This window comes from Prionailurus viverrinus, chromosome C1 (assembly GCF_022837055.1).
Source record: "Prionailurus viverrinus isolate Anna chromosome C1, UM_Priviv_1.0, whole genome shotgun sequence".
NCBI classification, from domain to species: Eukaryota; Metazoa; Chordata; class Mammalia; order Carnivora; family Felidae; genus Prionailurus; species Prionailurus viverrinus.
The window spans coordinates 32,728,836-32,746,571 of record NC_062568.1 but is presented as its reverse complement, the minus strand read 5'-3'; the positions used below and the strand labels follow the sequence as shown (position 1 = coordinate 32,746,571).

General features: G+C 40.2%; 1 protein-coding gene across 3 annotated transcripts in view; it reads left to right on the top strand.

The window, feature by feature from the left end:
• The first annotated feature begins 1,270 nt into the window (after nt 1–1,270).
• PLCL1 (phospholipase C like 1 (inactive)) overlaps nt 1,271–17,736 on the top strand; it is a 350,469-nt gene continuing 334,003 nt past the window's right edge. For all 3 annotated transcript variants that reach the window (XM_047873348.1, XM_047873351.1, XM_047873350.1), the window contains exon 1: nt 1,271–1,649. In XM_047873348.1, the coding sequence (XP_047729304.1) occupies nt 1,407–1,649 (243 nt within the window). In that variant the 5' untranslated portion in view covers nt 1,271–1,406. The remainder of the gene's footprint in view (nt 1,650–17,736) is intronic.

The window sequence follows — 17,736 nt, the reverse complement described above, 5'->3', positions numbered from 1 at the left end:
AAGCTCAGAGCCATCTTTTACATCTACCTGAGCATTCTGTGGTAAATTTCAGTGACAATGCATCATCCATAGGTGTCTCTCTTCTTGGTTGCTAACTTGCTGGAAAGGAGCAAAATATGTTTATATAGGATTATCTAGAGAGAGAAGGTTGAACCATAATCAAATAGGGATGTTTCAGGACAGAGACGAAATCCCCCATCTCATCTTGTACTTGGCCAACTTCCATCATATCATAACTGTGGCTTTGCTAGGGGTCGCTCTCCAAAGGGATTTAGTTGGTTCAGTTTCCTATTACCCTCACCTCTTCTATTCCCATTACCCTCACCTCTTTTTATCTGATTCCCTTTCCTTGTTGTGTTTTTTCACATTGGAGAGTGAACTGAAGATCATTTTATGGAACCTGAAGCAAATTATCCAACTCCAAAGTCTCAGTAAACCCTAGTTTATGTCTGCATGGATTTGACTTCAAAGGGTTGGTGTAAACCCCTGATGGTGCGAAGCTGCGCTCTGTCACCTCAAACACTTTGACATTAGGGCTTAACACCTCCTTTTCTCCAAATTGCTTTGTTTTGCCAAAGGTTTCCTTCCCCCGCCCCCTCCCCCAGCCCCGGATTTTGTTGCATCTGCAGGCTCATTTCGAACATCTAAACTTCCTAAAATGTACACGGAGCGCCTGAGGGTGCGCACACGCGCGCCCGCTCACACCTTCGCTCGAGTACACGAGCTCGGCTGGGCCGGCTCCCAGTTATAGAACACATTCTTCCATTCTTCGCGCTCGGGCACACCCCTTCGCAGTGGGGATTGGTCGGGCCGACCCCTCCTCGGCGACGCTAGGCTCCTCAGAGGCCCAGGCGCCTGCCAATCCCCACGGGCTGTCAAAACAAGTCTTCCCTCCCTGTCACAACAGAGCGGAGTGGAGGCCGCCGCCGCCGCCGCCGCCGCCGCACTTCCTGGGGCCGCTGCGCCGCGGTCCGCGGGCAGGTGGCGGGTGCGCCGGGCCGCGGTCGTCTGGCTCCGGCCCCCTCAGGCCGCGCGCGTCCCAGCCTTGGAGGCCGCCCGGCCAGCCGCCGGGGGGCCTTTTGTCTGGCGCAGAGCAGGCGTTCGCATCACATTTCGAACACCTCCCTCTCCTTTTCGCCTCTCCTTCTCCCTCCCGCTCGCATCTCCTTCCCCATTCCCGCCGCCCTACCCCAGCGGACTGCCGGCCTCCTGGACCAAAGCCCGCGGACGTCTCTACCCAAGCGATGTCTCCTCTCCAGAAAGTTGCCGCCGCCGCCGCCGCCGCCCCCGGGCGGTGAAACAAAGTGTGGCGGGGCCGCCTCCGGGTGCAGGAGCGCACTCGTGCCCAGAGGCTGGACTCCGCTGCCGGGCGTGCCGTCTGCCCCCGAGAGCCCGATTCGCCGGCCATGGCCGAGGGCGCGGCGGGCAGGGAGGGTCCCGCGCAGCCGGACGCGGCCGGGTGCGAAGACGACCCCCGAGTGGGCCCGGACGCCCCCTCCGGGGACGGAGCGGCTGTGGCCCCTGGGGGCCGGTGGAGGGATCGTCGCAGCGGGGTTGCGCTGACGGGCTCTGCAGGGGCCCCGGCTGACAGCGAGGCTGGCCTCCTGGAGGCGGCGCGGGCGACCCCCCGGCGCAGCAGCATCATCAAGGTGAGCGAGGCCGCGCCGCCCGGGGAGCGTGGGTGTGGGTGGCGTGTGGGTCGGGGATCCAGGCAGGATGTACGTACGGTGTGTCCGGAGGCATCGCAGGCTCGGCATTGTTTTCTCCCACCTCCCTCATTACCAAACCTTCCTTCCTCGTCCGGAGGTTCCCAGACTCAGCTCTTGGCCGTGAGAAGCAGAAGTGACTTTTTTTTTTTCCCCCCTGACAGCAGAGGAAAAGTTCCACTCTGCGTCTTTGCGTTTTGATGGATGCTTTCCCTCATTTTCTCTGAAAGCTTCACTAAACCGTTGATGGAAGGAGGAAGGGAGGATTCAATATAAATGCAAACCACAGGATGGTTGTGCACTGCTCTCCAGAGAAAGGTTAGCTTAATCCCCTCTCCACCCCCCCCCCCCCAGTAAAGGAAATGCACAGTTAACCCTCAAGTGAAAGAAAAAACAAAAACAAAAAACAAACAGCTTCCTCCCCACCCCAAGAACAACCCTCCAGATTCCAATGATCCTGAAATCCCAAGAAGCGTGAACTTTCCCGGTAGACAGGCAGTTTTCAGTGGACCCTGTGACCAAGTGGCGAGCGATGGTGGAGCCCAGAGTTTCTGCACTGCAGAAAGCGCGAGCAGAAAGCAGTCAATAAATACCCCGAGCATCATCCCAGGTCTTTGTGGTTACCACCTCAGGAAGGGAAAACGCTTCCTGACCGCTCGACCACCAGACAATATTTCTCCTTCATCTATTTGGCAAGAAATTTGTAAGCCTTTTCCCTGCTTTATCTCTTTCTGTCTTCCTTCCGCTTGGGGCTTGCCTCCTGTTAGAGATTTCATCTTTTGGGTGCATGACATGTGGTTACGTATCCTGGAAGTCAGAACTCTCCCTTAGGCTTTGGAAAAGGGCCTCAGCATAAACGAACGTGAGTAATCATGTGCATGTGAGATCAAAATTGATTTTGGTAGAGTAGTCAGTATGAAACTGTGTGTGTGTGTATTGCCAAAGATGAGACTGAAAGATGGACTTGAAACTACTTACTATTCAATTTACTTGGTGTGCTAATACATTCAAGACCATTGTTCAGGGTTGAGCTGTGTAACCAGCTCCTCATGCCCAAGCCCCAGCTCCCCTTGCCAGTGTGGGGAGACTGTGCCCACAGTACATCCACCTAGCTCCTAGTATTGTCTGGGCTGTTCCCCAACACTGACACATGGAAGTTTAAAACCAACAGGAAGATTTCTATATAAAAAGAAGAGTGGGTGGTAGTTGCAAATGACTTGTAGTAGTTTCTGTTATTCTGTGCCTTTTAGATGATTTGAAAGGGACTGTTCCATTCCGGGTGTGAATTTGGATAAAAAGGAAGTGATCACTTTTTTTTTCTTTTAACCCACAGGTCAGAAAACATATTATTCTGAAACTTAAAAAACAGCACAATTAGGAAACAATTACATTTTGGATTCTAAGATATTGATACTACATGTGTTCCCTGTGTGTGAAAACAAACACCACAAGATAGTTTAAAATACACCATCACAAAAAGTGGGCTCTATAGTGTTGTAAAAAATAAAAGTAACAGAGTGCAAGGAATATATAAATGCTTGCAACTAATTTGCAGTTTCTAAATTGTATTATGTTCTGGTTTATATTCTCAGAAGGACCCTTGCTGAGTAATTGTGCCTTTTTGGTTTTGAGGTTTATTTTTGTGGCAAAAGAGGGAAGGCAACAGAATATCAACTTGGTCTTTCCCCTATTTAATAGTAAAATAAGCATTTAATAAATGGTTTTTTATAATTAAAGGTACTAGAAAATGAAGTAAATTGGTATTATTTTAAAGTAGGTTTTATTGAAAATATAAGCAGATGAGAAAGAAAATCAAATGTTGCAAAGGAGTATGAAGGGAAGACTCCCAGCCACTCCACACTCCCACTTACATAGTCCGCCCCCATAGCTGTTAACACTTTCTTAAGTATCCTTCCAGAAATATTCCATGCATATGTAAGCATATGTATCTGTATATATCTGTGGTGAACTATTGATGTTCTTGATTTATATAATAAAATTTAACTGAAGTTTATAGGCCTCATATTTTCAAATTTGCTTCAAGTGCTTTTGATTCCTAGTGGGTTGTCCAAAATCATTCTGATGTGTCAGTTAATTTTCAAGAATAACCTGGTGGATCATTGGTGAGCATGGGTCCTTAGGGTCTGTTCCCAGAGGCCTTCATTCTCTTCCAACGGGGAAAGAAGCAGGTGGTGGGGTTTGTTCCACACCATCTCTGAGATCAAGGAAGGACCTTTCTGTTGGCATCTTGAATCTGCTGCCCCATGGTTTGTTCACTTTAGCAAAGTAAAAAGGAGAGTCTCTAAAAACGGTCTAGTCATATAATAAATATGTAGCACATATCCTATATTGAGAGAAAAACGCATTCTTCAGAGTTTGGCCAAGCGTTCTTTTTATTTAGCATTAAAACATACATAAAAAATAAAGGCTGTAGTACATTTTATGTTAATCAAACTATTAAATGCGGTTCCAAATAGCCTTAGTATTGTGATAATTGATATTCATGACCATAACTCTGAGCCACTGAAAGGTTGTAAATCATCAAATATTAAATTATTTTCAGCTCAACTTAGACTTTCTCTATTAACTTGGATATTAGACAAATCAGAATAGTGCATTCCTCTATCATACCAGGAAACAGACTGTCTTGTATATTAATAAATGTCTTGTATATTAATAAAAGAAATGTTTTCAGTAAATTTGCCCTCTCTAATTTGTGAAAACATGATTTTAGTTGAGAAAACAGTTTCCTTCTGAGCAGATGAAAACAATAACAACAATTATCTTTACACATCTTTGTAGCGTCTATTATAGCTGTTTTTCTACTATAGTTGTGTTTTCCCCCTTATATGCCAAGTCCTAAGTTTTAAAAAATTTAATGGGGGGCTTAAACTTGGTTTTCTTTAATCCATCCATTTTTTGCCCGTGTTTTTCTGTATTATTATTTTCGACAGCATTGACATTGATAAATGCTTCACGTTTTTGGTAAGTGCATTGTTGAATACCAGTATCCCAATAGACTCCATCTTAACTGCTTCTTGATGACTTGGGGTTTAAAACGCCAAGTTATTTACATGCAAGTTTGATTATATAAAACAATTATGTACTATTCTGCATATGAATATATTTCTACTTAAGATATTAGACCATTTTTCTATCTAATTTTTGATATCAAACTTACAAGTTTAAAATATTTAATACTATTGATTATAGTTTATAGCTCTTTAACTCTGTAACGATTTGGAAATAAAAAGCAGCATATCTCATTCCTTATAGTAATGATGGGAACTGAAATACATACATGTTTTCTAAATAGCTGTTTTTTCTTCCATTGTATGTAACATATTGAAGGGTTCTATGTTTTCAATTCTACTAAAATATAAATTCTTTAGAAGAAATCATCATTTGGATGTCATGGACGTAGGTGTGTTGGATGAAGATAGGAGATGGGAATGACGTGCTGATACCTGAACTGAAATCGTGAAAGTAATTGCTTTGGTATTTTTTGTGTCTCATTATTTTATGTCATGGCCAGTCTTATTCTGTCATGTTCATTTTGGGGCTAGTGTGGTGGGTTTCTGAGCTGTAGCCCCAAAGATGTGCCTTGGGTACCTGTTGACACATATCAAAATTATGGCTCTCTTCCGTGGGGCAAAAGGAGTTTTATTTTATTATGAAGTATTGCCTACTGTGAGTCAGGTACTATAAACTAGGAGCTTTCATACATTATGTCACTTGATCCTCACAGCAAACCCTCTAAAGTAGAGAAAAAGGGTGCCTGGGTGGCTCAGTAGGTTAAGCATCTGACTTTGGCTCAGGTCATAATCTCGTGGTTCATGAGTTCGAGCCCCACGTTGAGACTTTAGGGTCTGGTCTCCCTCTCTCTCTGCCCTCCACCACTTGTGCACAGTCTCTATGTCTTTCTCAGAAATAATAAATGAAAGTAGAGAACAGAGGCACAGAAAACTACTGATTCACGATGTGGAGTTAGGATTCATACCCATGTCTGGTTAACTCCAGGGCTTGTGCTCTTATGCTGACTCTCAGAGGCAGGAAGGCCACAGTCTGAATACTTTCTAGGTTCAAAACGACATGAACCTATTAAGAGAGTGGCAGAAGAGTCTGAATCTTGGGCCCTATGGCTTGCGGGGGAAAATTCCCTTTTTCTGCTCCCCCCACTTCCCAACCCAGAACACCTAGAGATGGATGGCTCTAGAAAGGGATTGCAGACCGTATTCTAAAAGGCATAGAAATTTGGCAGATGTCCTCCATGTTGCCAGTACACATCTGTTGTTTTACACCAGGCTGCTTCTCCCGTGCCCTACATGTAGGTGAGGTTGTGAGGGCTTGTATTCTCTTTTAGACTGATACAGAAAGGAAACAAGTACCTTGGGCATAGGAAGATGCATTATTTTAGGAGAGTGATGAAGTAGGGGCTCTGAAGCTAGAGCTCTGAAAGCATTTTGTATTACAGTTATGAAGGGTAACTAAATATGATTGAAAAATAACAATTTTAGGCACACTATAAGCTAAACAGGCTTCTGTAGATGAGCTTGGGAATGAATCAGCATTTGTAGACTTATTTCTTTCTTTGCCCATAGAAGTATGTGTTAAAAGTTCCAAATAACTAACTTATGAGTACATTTTGGGAAAACAACCTGATTGTAGAGTGGAGCTGGTCAGCCTTTACTATAAGGGGTGCTGTGCGCATGCCCTGGTGGCTTTAGTCGGAGGTGCCCCTCCTAAGGTATGATTCAGCTATATTAATAGTGTTGAACCTCTTAGGTTGATCTGGTTTATTATCCCAGCAACTTCAGTCACAGTGTTTACTTCCTCTGAAATTGCCATAGAAACATGGACAAATTTCACCTTAGAAGTTGTTGCCTGTCACTGTGGTCCCTTTCTGATGTGATTGCTTATAATGCCTCTTAAGAATATTAGGAATAGAATTTGGATAAAGAGCTTTGTCCTATTTTGAGGAAAGGTTTTAGAAGTGCCTATGAATTAGTGTTTGCTATTGCTGTGTGAATTCACACTATTTGTTTTCCTTCTTGGAAAATATTTTAAGGTTCAAAAAGTATAAGTTAACTATGTAGTCATTGAGAGGTTAAATATACATTGCAATTTAGACTAAATAGTTTTTTTCTCAGCCTTTTCCTTTTTATAGTAGAGAAAACAAATAATTAAATTTTGTACTGTAAAATGTCAGTTGAACATATATTGCCAAATAACACCTGAGGCACAGCAGGGTGCCTTGAAGAGACATTAGGAGACAGCCAGCTTTACCTTCAGTGCGATTGAACAAAGATCCATTATTGCTTCTAGATAATGCCAGAGCAACTGGTCAGGCTGCCCTGCTCCTCCATCACTTTTGTTCAGCTTGAATAATAATGAAATAGAATCCCATTTTCAGAAGCGATGTCCAACCTGAGACGTATAAGATTGTACATTTAAAACAGCTGCCCAACTGGGGCTCCTGGGTGACTTAGTCAGTTGAGCGGTGGACTTTTGATTTTGGCTTGGGTTATGATCTCACCGGTTGGTGAGTTCAAGCCCCATGTCAGGCTCTGCGCTGACAGCATGGGGGGCCTGCTTGGGATTATCTGTCTCCCTCTCTCTCTTCCCCTCCCTTGCTCTCTTTCTCTCAAAATTAAATAAATAAACATTAAAAAAGAATAAAACAATTGTCAAACTTAAAATGACTTAACAACAGTACGAGGGAGGAGCAATTTTTTGTCTCCCATCTTAGCACCAGTAAATGAACCATTGGTTATTAGATGGGAAGAAAGAAAAATTTGATTGAACTTTCTATCTAAATCTAAGGTAATAAATTAGTAAATCTTATTATAGTAAAACTTGTCAGTTCTATGAAATCTTATATTTTGATAAGTGTTTTAATAATGTCAAGAGGATTTATTTGTAGTTTCATTGAATTTTATTTATCTCTGTATCCTGGTTCCTATAAAAGGGTACATAGACAAAATTTATTGTGATTATTGAGTATGCTAAAGGTGATAATAAAAATTAGCACCAAACGGTCAACTTCGATAACAACAGTTTTTTGTTTTAAGTTGTCACCAATGTACTATGCATTTGAGCTAACACTTGATGGCAATAAAATCATAGTATGTGAAAATATTGGAGTAGTTCCTTGGATTTAAAATTAAATTGGATTTGTCCTTTTGTTTGTAGCATCTTATATGGATGTGTTTAAGAGAGATATAATCTAGTTCATTTTCAATCATACCATTTTAACTCACCTCACTAATACTAGCATTACTTTGAGAAAAGTGGGTTTGAACATGGTGCGCAGAAAGGAATCATTACTTATATTATCATTAACACTGTAGGAAGAAGAAAGGCAGGTTAAATTTGAAAGTAGAACAATCCATCCAAAATGAAACAAAACAACATGAAAACTAAACTATTTTAGAAAGTGTGCTTAGTTTCCAAAGATGTCTTAATTTCTATAAGTGTATGAAAGTGTGTAGTGATTATAGGCAAGGATATTGTGCTTTTCCTTAACAATACAATGTTGTATTCAAAAGATTAAAACACCTTTGAAAGATAATTTCTGCTTTGCTAATTGTTTCATGCTGACCTTTCAATTCTTTCAAGAGCCTTTTAAAAGATGCTAAGTCTGTACTAGACTAAGCACAGGAAGTATGTACAAATTGGCGAACTTGTATTATTGTGTGGTACAATGTGAAGGTTAGAAATGATCATGAGGTTGTATTCAGAATACCTTCTGAAGTATTGCGGGAGACAAATGCACAAGGAAGGCAAAAAGAGGCAAAAGAAACACTACTATTAGCTAGGACTAAGATTTCAAAGCAGAAATCTAGAAGGTTGGAACTGATCATGTTGTAAGGGCTTTTCCCTAAGACACAAGTGATTTCAGACCAAAGCAGGCCAAATAGCCTGTGTGCTCAAAGCCCACACCCCCCATCCTAGATCTGACAGCCAATGATGAGAATGGGAGGCTCAGGAGCACAACTCCCAGGGCCAAAGAGTAAGGTGGCAGCAGAAGCAGAATGTCCTAAGGCTTCCCTGACCCAGGATGGGTTAGGGTCTGGCTTGGAAAAAGGCACCTGTGTTGGAAGAGCAAGTGCAAATGGCAGTGTTCTGTTCTTCTTCAAGTCAACACTTGTTGGGTTCAGGACAGAGAGAGACAGGACACCATGCTATGTGCACGCTGATTTTTTTCTCCTTTGAAAAATTTCACTTCCATAAAACATAGCTCGTTATTGTCCTTGGACTTGCAGTTTCTTAATTATTGCGACTAATTTTTGGAGGAGGAGGTAGGGGTTGGGGCAGAGGCAGGGGTGGTGGTGGGGGGGGGGGGTAAGGGACAGAGTTTGTGCTCCCCCTAGAGGCTGACATATAAGATACAAAGACATCTTCAGCATTTGATGAACTATTTTGAAATATTTTGGAATGATTGAGTCTATGCTATAATTAAATATTATACATTTAGAAATGTTATTAGTAATTAAATAGGTTTGTTTTTACATTTAATGTAATAGATAAAACATCTTGAATAGATGTGACATCTTGAAGAGATTTTCCTATTGAGACATTTTCTTTACAATAATAACAAAAGCTTATATACTGTATTATAGTCCAGCATTGTTCCAAGCACTTCATGTGTGTTAATTCAGTCAACCCTTACAATAACCATTAAGTAAGTATTTATTATTATTATTTCCATTTTTATAGATGGAGAGGTAAGTGACTTGCCCAAGGTCACATAGCTAGTAAATGGCAGAGCCAGGAAATGGACTCAAATAGTCTAGCTCTACAGGTTGCTTTAATCTTTATGTTATACATCCTCTTAAATCATATTGATTTAAACCTTAGCCACTGGATGAAATGGCAGACATTTTATGCTTACCTTAGAAACTAGTTTAGCTGATAAATCTATAAAAAGTGATTCTGAAAACAACTTTGGGAAGTTGTTAAAGATTGAATACATTTTCAAAAATACATTTTTGAAGTTTCATAACTTTTATGTAAAATACCTATAACTTCACGTTAGTATTGCATTCCACTTTACCTTTAGAGGAGTGGGCTCCTATTAGCATATTTTTACTCTTTGAACAGAATTAGCATATTTTACTGTGAGACAAGAGTTTATGATCCAATTTTGGTATAAATTATACAGACTAAGGATGGACTGTTACTTAATCACTTGCAACTTGATATGATTTATTCTATAGTTTGATAGTTTGTCTTCCAGCATCAATAAATCAATAAGGAGTATTTGACTTTCTAACCCAAGAAAGTTGAAATTTTGTTAAGTGGTAGTGGCTATGATGTTGTATGATTGAGATTTCCTTCCAATTACATTTGAGGTACATTTGAGGTACATTTGACTACATATGGGTAGTCCCTCACCCATAGGAGGGACCTGGCAAATATTTGTGGAATTTCATTAAACTTAAAGTCTGTCTAGTCATTTCATTTTTTTTTTTTGAGGGGGGATAGAAATTCTGGAGTTAACATGTGGGAAATTCAAATACATAATTATTTCAAGAAATTACTGTGCTTATGGCTGCTTTATTGTGTTAAAGGTAATGAGTCTATTCCACTGTTCAGAGATATAGTACGGTGGCCAGATGATACCCAGAGGTTTGTCCTCATCATTTGGAGACTGGCTAGGTATTAAAGGCACAGTCAGCTCTTTTGTTGAAACACTCATATGTTAGTTTTTATTATCTATCTGCCGTTATGTTAAATCATTGAAAAGACATTGGACCTTGGCTTTTTCTTCCTCTTTCACTCTCTTTTCCTGTTGCAGCATTTGCACTATGAGCTGTTTGGTCCCATTCTCTTAAAGTGGATTTTTTTTTGTTTGAAGGAAAAAGAAAGCTTTCCCCAAGCATCTGAAACTTAAAATAATTATTTTTCCTAATACTTCCTCATGTTCAGATAGTATGGGATCAAGCTAGTTTTGTGATAAATGCAGCGGTGTGTACATTGTGTGTATATGTGCACACACACTTGTGCTAGACACACTGGAAGTCAGAAGCCTCAGTAGCAGGTGACCTTTTGATCCTATAGCTGTCTGTGTTCTAGACATCAGGAGTGATGGTCTTTATACAAAGACATGTTTGTCACAGAAGTAGCTGCATGGACTGTGAGAAGTCATACTCAGAAGTGTTAGCAGTTAAGTTTGACCAGACATTGAGATTTCTGGGGTTTGAGAGAGAAGAGAAAGAGAAGGATCAAGGTGTGTTAGAGGGGAATGGAGTCAGATGGGACCATATTTATAAATGTACAGGGTAAATAGCTTGGCAAGTGTCTTTTTACCTGGAGCATTCTGCCAGAACTTGTATATTTGGAAATTCAGATTTTTTTTTTTGATTTTGAAGGCTTTTAAATTTTTTCTGGAGAGCTTTTAACTAACACCTCACACCTTAAACACCTACCAGTAATTTCTGGGCACAAAGCCCTTTAAGCTGAGAGATTCCTGAGAAGGATCTAGGAAGGATTGGTCTGGGTTGTTGGGCAGAACGTTTGGCATTAAAGATGAGTTTTGTCTACTTTTCTAGCCCTAGCCCCAGGAAAGTCCAAGAAAATTCTTCATTGTTGCATCCTCAGCATGACAGTTTCACCTACAGAGAAATGGTTCTGACAAACAAGTTAATATAGAAATTAGTGTAACAAGATGGAAACAGCTGGGAGCGCTGGAATTAACCATCGCAGCTTAAAATAAAATTCCAACAAAGGTCTAGCTTCAGGAGACCGTGAACTGCTGTGTTCAGGCACCAGGCTTGGTCTTATAGTGTGGTTTTCACTACTACCCTTGCTCACCCCTCTTCCCCAGGCTAAATAAGAAGAGGCCTGAGAGGGAGGAGGTAGCCTTGGAGGGATGTTATGGTTCCTGGAAAGCCTGTTCCTTCCACTTTCCTCATTGTTGGGAAGAAGAGCTCATGACCTTTTTCTGAGGCTGAGAAAGAAAGGACTCAAGAGAATGTGTAATGGTGGTGGCATCTAACAGTCTCCCTCTCTACCAAGTCTCCCTATAGGTTGGGACTGATACTCATCTCCCCTCTGGAAGGTACTGAGTTATACCATCAGATCCCCTAATGCTGTCCCAGGTGTGGAGAAAGGGGACACGATGGAAAATGGCCAGGCCTCTTGCTGGTGCCCTACCCAAAGAAGCCATCTGGGGTAGAGGGACTAACAAAATGCTGGGGCAGGGACTGGGTGAGGTGAGAGGTAGAGGTCAGTGTCCAAGTCAGACCTCTGATGATGAATATGGGGGAAAGGAGACTGTGGAGAAGCAGCAACTCCAGAGAGTCTGCATTTGTATGCCTCCCCACAGAGAGAGCCAAGGGTCAGTTTAGTGTTAACCTGAGGAGCAGAGAAAGCCAAGCCAGTAGGGCCTGCAACATCCCTCTGGGACTATCTATGAGGAGACCTTGGCCTCTCCTATCCTTCCTCCAGCCAAGCTCTAGTAGGGAAGTGTCAAGAGGAAGAGAAAGGGAGAAGTGGGTAGAGTAGACCCACCCCCCACCCGGCTCCAACCACTATAGCCACCATTCTAGCTTACCATGTGGGCAATGAGGCAGAGAAGAGGATTTTGAATTGAACGTGAGGTTGAAGTTGTAAAATGAACAGGACTGAGTTTTTAAGAACTTGAAAGAACCCTTCTAATAATTGGGAGAGATTGAAACATTATGGAATCTGAGTGAGCTATTAGTAATAACCAGAGTACCTAGGGACAAAGGGGGATCCAAGATGGTATAGTTGGGAGGAAGCAGTTGAGGGGAAAATGAAACTCACATGTTCATATTCTAACAATTTGACACTGTTTAATTGTCAATTACATTATTATAGGATTGGCGAGCTTAGAGATCATTCTCTAACTTTGCCCTTTCATTTACTAAGTATGGCTGTCCACCATCTCTTCCATTTATCCAGGGCACCATTATAGAGAACTGTTTGTGATACCATGGATAGAGAATGGGGGATTTTTCAAGATTTCGTTGTGTAGAACAATTACAGGTACTAATATAGTCAAAATCCTATGTGTTTTTTTTTAATGTTTATTTATTTTTGAGACAGAGAGAGACAGAGCATGAGCAGGGAAGGGGCAGAGAGAGAGGGAGACACAGAATGTGAAGCAGGCTCCAGGCTCTGAGCTGTCAGCACAGAGCCCGATGCAGGGCTTGAACTCATGAACTGTGAGATCATGACCTGAGCCGAAGTCAGAGGCTTAACCGACTGAGCCACCCAGGCGCCCCTCTTTAATTCTTATGATAGCCTGGCAAGCTCTCATTATCATTTCAACCTTAGAGATGAGGAAGTTGAGGCTCTGAGAGGTGTGGAAACTTGTTTTAGGTCTCACAGCTATTAAAGTGGAGGGAGGGGAGAATTTTTCTTCCCTATTTTCTTTTATCCTCCAAATCTGCAACTCCAATACTCCAAATTCCCAAAGCCAGTGATATAAGAACATACTGATCTGATTGGAATGGGGCCAGGCAGAAAACAAAGTTAAAGGTAGTTCAACCTCACATCGTTCTGCAATAAAAGCAACTACCATTTATTGAGCTAGGTGCACACACATTCTTTCACTTAAGTTGGAGTCAGAGGGATCTAAGAAACAGCAATAGATCAAAGGTGATTGTTTTGGCACACCTCCTAGATTGGGGGTTTGGGTTTCTTACTCTTTAAAACCTACATTTTAGAAGCCCTAAGTATATTGGTGCTGAAACAAATTACCACAAGCTTAGTGGCTTCAAGCAACTCAGATTTATTATCTTATGGTTCTAGAGGTCTGAAGTCTGAAATTTGCCTCCCTTGGCTAAAATCAAGGTATTATCAGGGCTGTGTTCCTTTTTGGAAGTTCTGAGGAAAAATCTGTTTTCTTTCTCCCTTTAGCATCTAGAATCTGCCCTGTTTTTTTTAATTTTTGGATCATAGATCCTTCCATTTTCAAAACCAACGGTGGCCCATGGAGTCTTTGATTTTCTACCTTGTCCCCTTCTAACTCTCATGTCTCCTCCTTTACATTAGAGGATCCTTGGTATTACATTAGGCTAACCCAGACAATCCAGGATAATCTTCCTATTTTGACGTTGGTTGATGAGCAACCTTAATTCCATGTGTAGGCTTAATTCCCCATTGCCATGGATATATATTCACCTGGAATATATTCACAGGTTCTGGGGAATAGGACATAAACATATTTGGGAGTGAAGATTCTATCCCATCCTAGTTTCAGAACAAGGTAATGACTATAGTGATGATTTTATCCAACTCCAGATTAATTTTATTAGATTCTTTAAACAAAAAGATAATTTGTTAATAAATATGCATAGTTCGTGGGTTTTAAAGAAAAACACTTAATTTATGGATTTTAAGAATGTTTCCTTTCTAAGTGCATCTGCAGTTTTACATGGTCTACTTTTTTATGCTTAATTTAAAATAGAGTTTTCATAGCAAATTGAACTGAAAGAATCCTTAGAGTTTACTTCATAATAGTTGAATTTACCTCTTTGCAGATTTGGTTATTTACCTCTTTGAGACTTAGGTTACAGACTTCCTCAAATTATAAAGCAAATTGGTGGAGAACTGCTTCCTATGATCTTACAAGATTTAAAAAGAAGAGGATTCAGGTTTCTGGATTTATTCTTAATATATCCTTCACAACAATTGAAGGATGATTTTTAGGTTGTCACATTCTTGTGTGTTTGATTTGATTCTGAGTAGAATATACCTGAGACTCCCTAGGAAAATAGATTCCACTTATCTCTATATTTGGGCAGCTATCCACCTCTACCCTCATTGTTAAAAGTATAAAATTTATCAAATCGTAATTGGGACAAAAGAGATGATGTTGTAGACAGAGGAAGATCTTCTGTGGTGAAGATGTGGGTAGTTTTGTTAGAGAATGAGACTTTGTTTTAATTTTTTCCTAAAGAGGTGTTTTGTTGAGTCCTGGTGACTAGTTTGTAAAATCAACTATTTATTTTACCTTTTTCAACTTTAGTGAATAAGATTCACTAGAAGAATCATATTGTAGACACTGTTTGTAACATGTATACAAAATACATACTGACCTGGGCCTTGGGTCATTTCTTACTGTGTATGTATTGTCAGTGTAAGTCCAGCCATGTGGCAATGTAAGGTGTGAAAATAAGAATAAAGTCCATAGTCTCCTGAGTGCTGCATATATTAAAGTGTAATTTCCATGCAAACTAACACCATAGAGAACCAATTGCTGTCTGGTTTCATGCTTTCTATTGTATAAAGCCTGTTAAAAGCCAGAAGAGAAAGACAGTACTCTTCAGTGACTTTGGGATCAACTGAGGACATAAAATCTTTATGTAGTGGGTTTAGTGGCATTAAACAAGATAAAAAAAGCTGCATTATAATTTTAAAAATTCCTGGATGTGGATATTAAATATTTATTTATGTAAAATGAAAACACTGCACAGGATATTTTTGTTGTTCTAAACTTCTTCAAGAAAAGTCTGGAGGAAACCAAAATGTGACTTAGATCCTTTAACAACTATGACTAATACCTTACTATCTTTTAAAAATTTGTTTTTTGTTACAAAGTACAAAACTTTGCTCTGAGGTTTCTTATGGACATAAAAGCTTAACTTTGTGTTTATCTGATTATGCCTTAAATTTTTCTGAACTCTTATTCATGGTTTCGATTTTGATTTTCGGTTTTTACAGTTGAAAATTATTTGAATATTTTATTTTAAAGTATTTGCTCTTTCTTTTTTTTTAATGTTTACTTTTGAGAGAGAGAGAGAGAGAGAGAATGAGAGAGAGAGAGAGAACAGGGGAAGGGCAGAGAGAGAAAGAGAGAGAGCATCTTAAGCAGGCTCTGCACTGTCAGCACAGAGCCTGACAAGGGGCTGGGGCCCACGAACCGCAAGATCATGACCTGAGTCTAGATCAAGAGTCAGATGCTTAACCGACTGAGACACCCAGATGCCTCTGGTTTGAACATTTTAAAGATCAACTAGATGACTAAGATAGATTATTTGTCTTATTCCTATAAGGATCTTGGTGCTATGACCCTCAAGGGATTGTCTTTGTAGTTTTTTTCAAGTGTTTTTCTTCTTCTATCATTTGGGTCTTTTCCTTCCTAAACTATTCTGTCTCCAGCTTTCAGACTGTACCATTGGTGGTGGTACCCAGCCCTCGAAAGTATTGCTTGCTTTAGATGTTTGGTTTGTTCTATACTAGAATTTAAAATTTCACTCTAAGGGGCGCCTGGGTGGCGCAGTCGGTTAAGCGTCCGACTTCAGCCAGGTCACGATCTCGCGGTCCGTGGGTTCAAGCCCCGTGTCGGGCTCTGGGCTGATGGCTCAGAGCCTGGAGCCTGTTTCCGATTCTGTGTCTGCCTCTCTCTCTGCCCCTCCCCCGTTCATGCTCTGTCTCTCTCTGTCCCAAAAATAAATAAACGTTGAAAAAAAAAAATTAAAAAAAAAAATAAAATTTCACTCTAAGCTTTATTAAAGGTAGAATTTTGCTGAGAATATTTGTACACAAAAATCTGAGCCTTTGAAATTAGGGAGTTTACTTTCCATATTTATAAATACTTTTTCATTGCTAGGAAGCTAAATCGCTCTAACAAAGAGATGCAAACATATAGTGGCTTTAAGAAGGTGGAAGTTTTTTTTTCTCTAATAAGGAACATCCCACCAGTAGGCAGGTTAGGTAACTGGCTCTGCTCCATAAAGTAATTCAGAGATCCAGGTTCTTTTGTCTTCTTTTGGAGCCATCCCCTAGCATGTTTGTTTTCTTGTACCTTTGATTAGACTGACCCACCACCACCACACCCTCCTTCTAGCCTATAGGAAGGAGGAAAACACAAGTGGAGGGCAAGTAGCTTGTTTAAAGGAAGTGACCTGTAAGTTGCACATATCACTTCTACTCATATCCCATTGATCCATTATTATTATTATTACTATTATTTAAATACCGGTTAGTTAACATATAATGTTGTAATGGTTTCAGGAGTTTCAGAGAATTTAGTGATTCATCACTTACATATAACACCTAGTGCTTATCCCAGAAATGCCCTCCTTAATGCCCATCACACATTTAGTCCATCCCCCCACCCACCTCCCCTCCAGCCACCCTCAGTTTGTTCTCTGTATTTAAGAATCTCTTATGGTTTGCCTCTCTCACTGTTTTTATCTTATTTTTCCTTCCCTTCCCTTATGTTCATCTGTTTTGTTTATTTAATTCCACATATGAGTGAAATCATAAGATATTTATCTTTCTCTGACTTCTTTCACTTAGCATAATATGCTCTAGTTCCATCTATGTTGTTGCAAATGACAAGATTTCATTCTTTTTGGTTGCTGACTAATATAATTTTCCATTATATATAAAATATATAAATAAAACATTACAATATATACATATAAAATATATAATATTACATATAATATATATGTATATATGTATATGTATATAATGTATATAATGTATATAATATATATAATTATATATAATTATATATAAAATATATAATTTTATACATATAATGGAATATTAGTCAGCAACCAAAAAGAAAAAAAATATATATATTTGGGATATAAGGGAGTTCAACATTACTCTAATATGTTTTTGGATTCACATTGTTTGATTTGGTTAGGGCAACTAATGAGAACACATGAGCTATGTGTTCATTAGTTGTATGAAATATCTAACTTCAAAATTATGTCTCACAGAGTCTCAACTTTTTATCTTGACTTGCAAATGCGTATGATATGTGAATCATAGAGAAACGCCAAACAAGAACAATATAGTATATCTTGAAAAACTACTGTGTGCCACACACTGTGGGAAAGAATCTAATGGAGTATCTTCAGTGAGCCTTGGGAGGTCATCATGTACAGTTAATCACACTAGAGCTAGAGCCCCTGTACATACATAGATCTTGGCCTCTAGTCAGCAGGGAGCTCTCTCTCCTCAAGGGAGCCAATCGCATTTTCAGGCTGCTTTTGTTGTTTGAAAATATTCGTATGTTGAGCCCAGATAAATCTTTTCT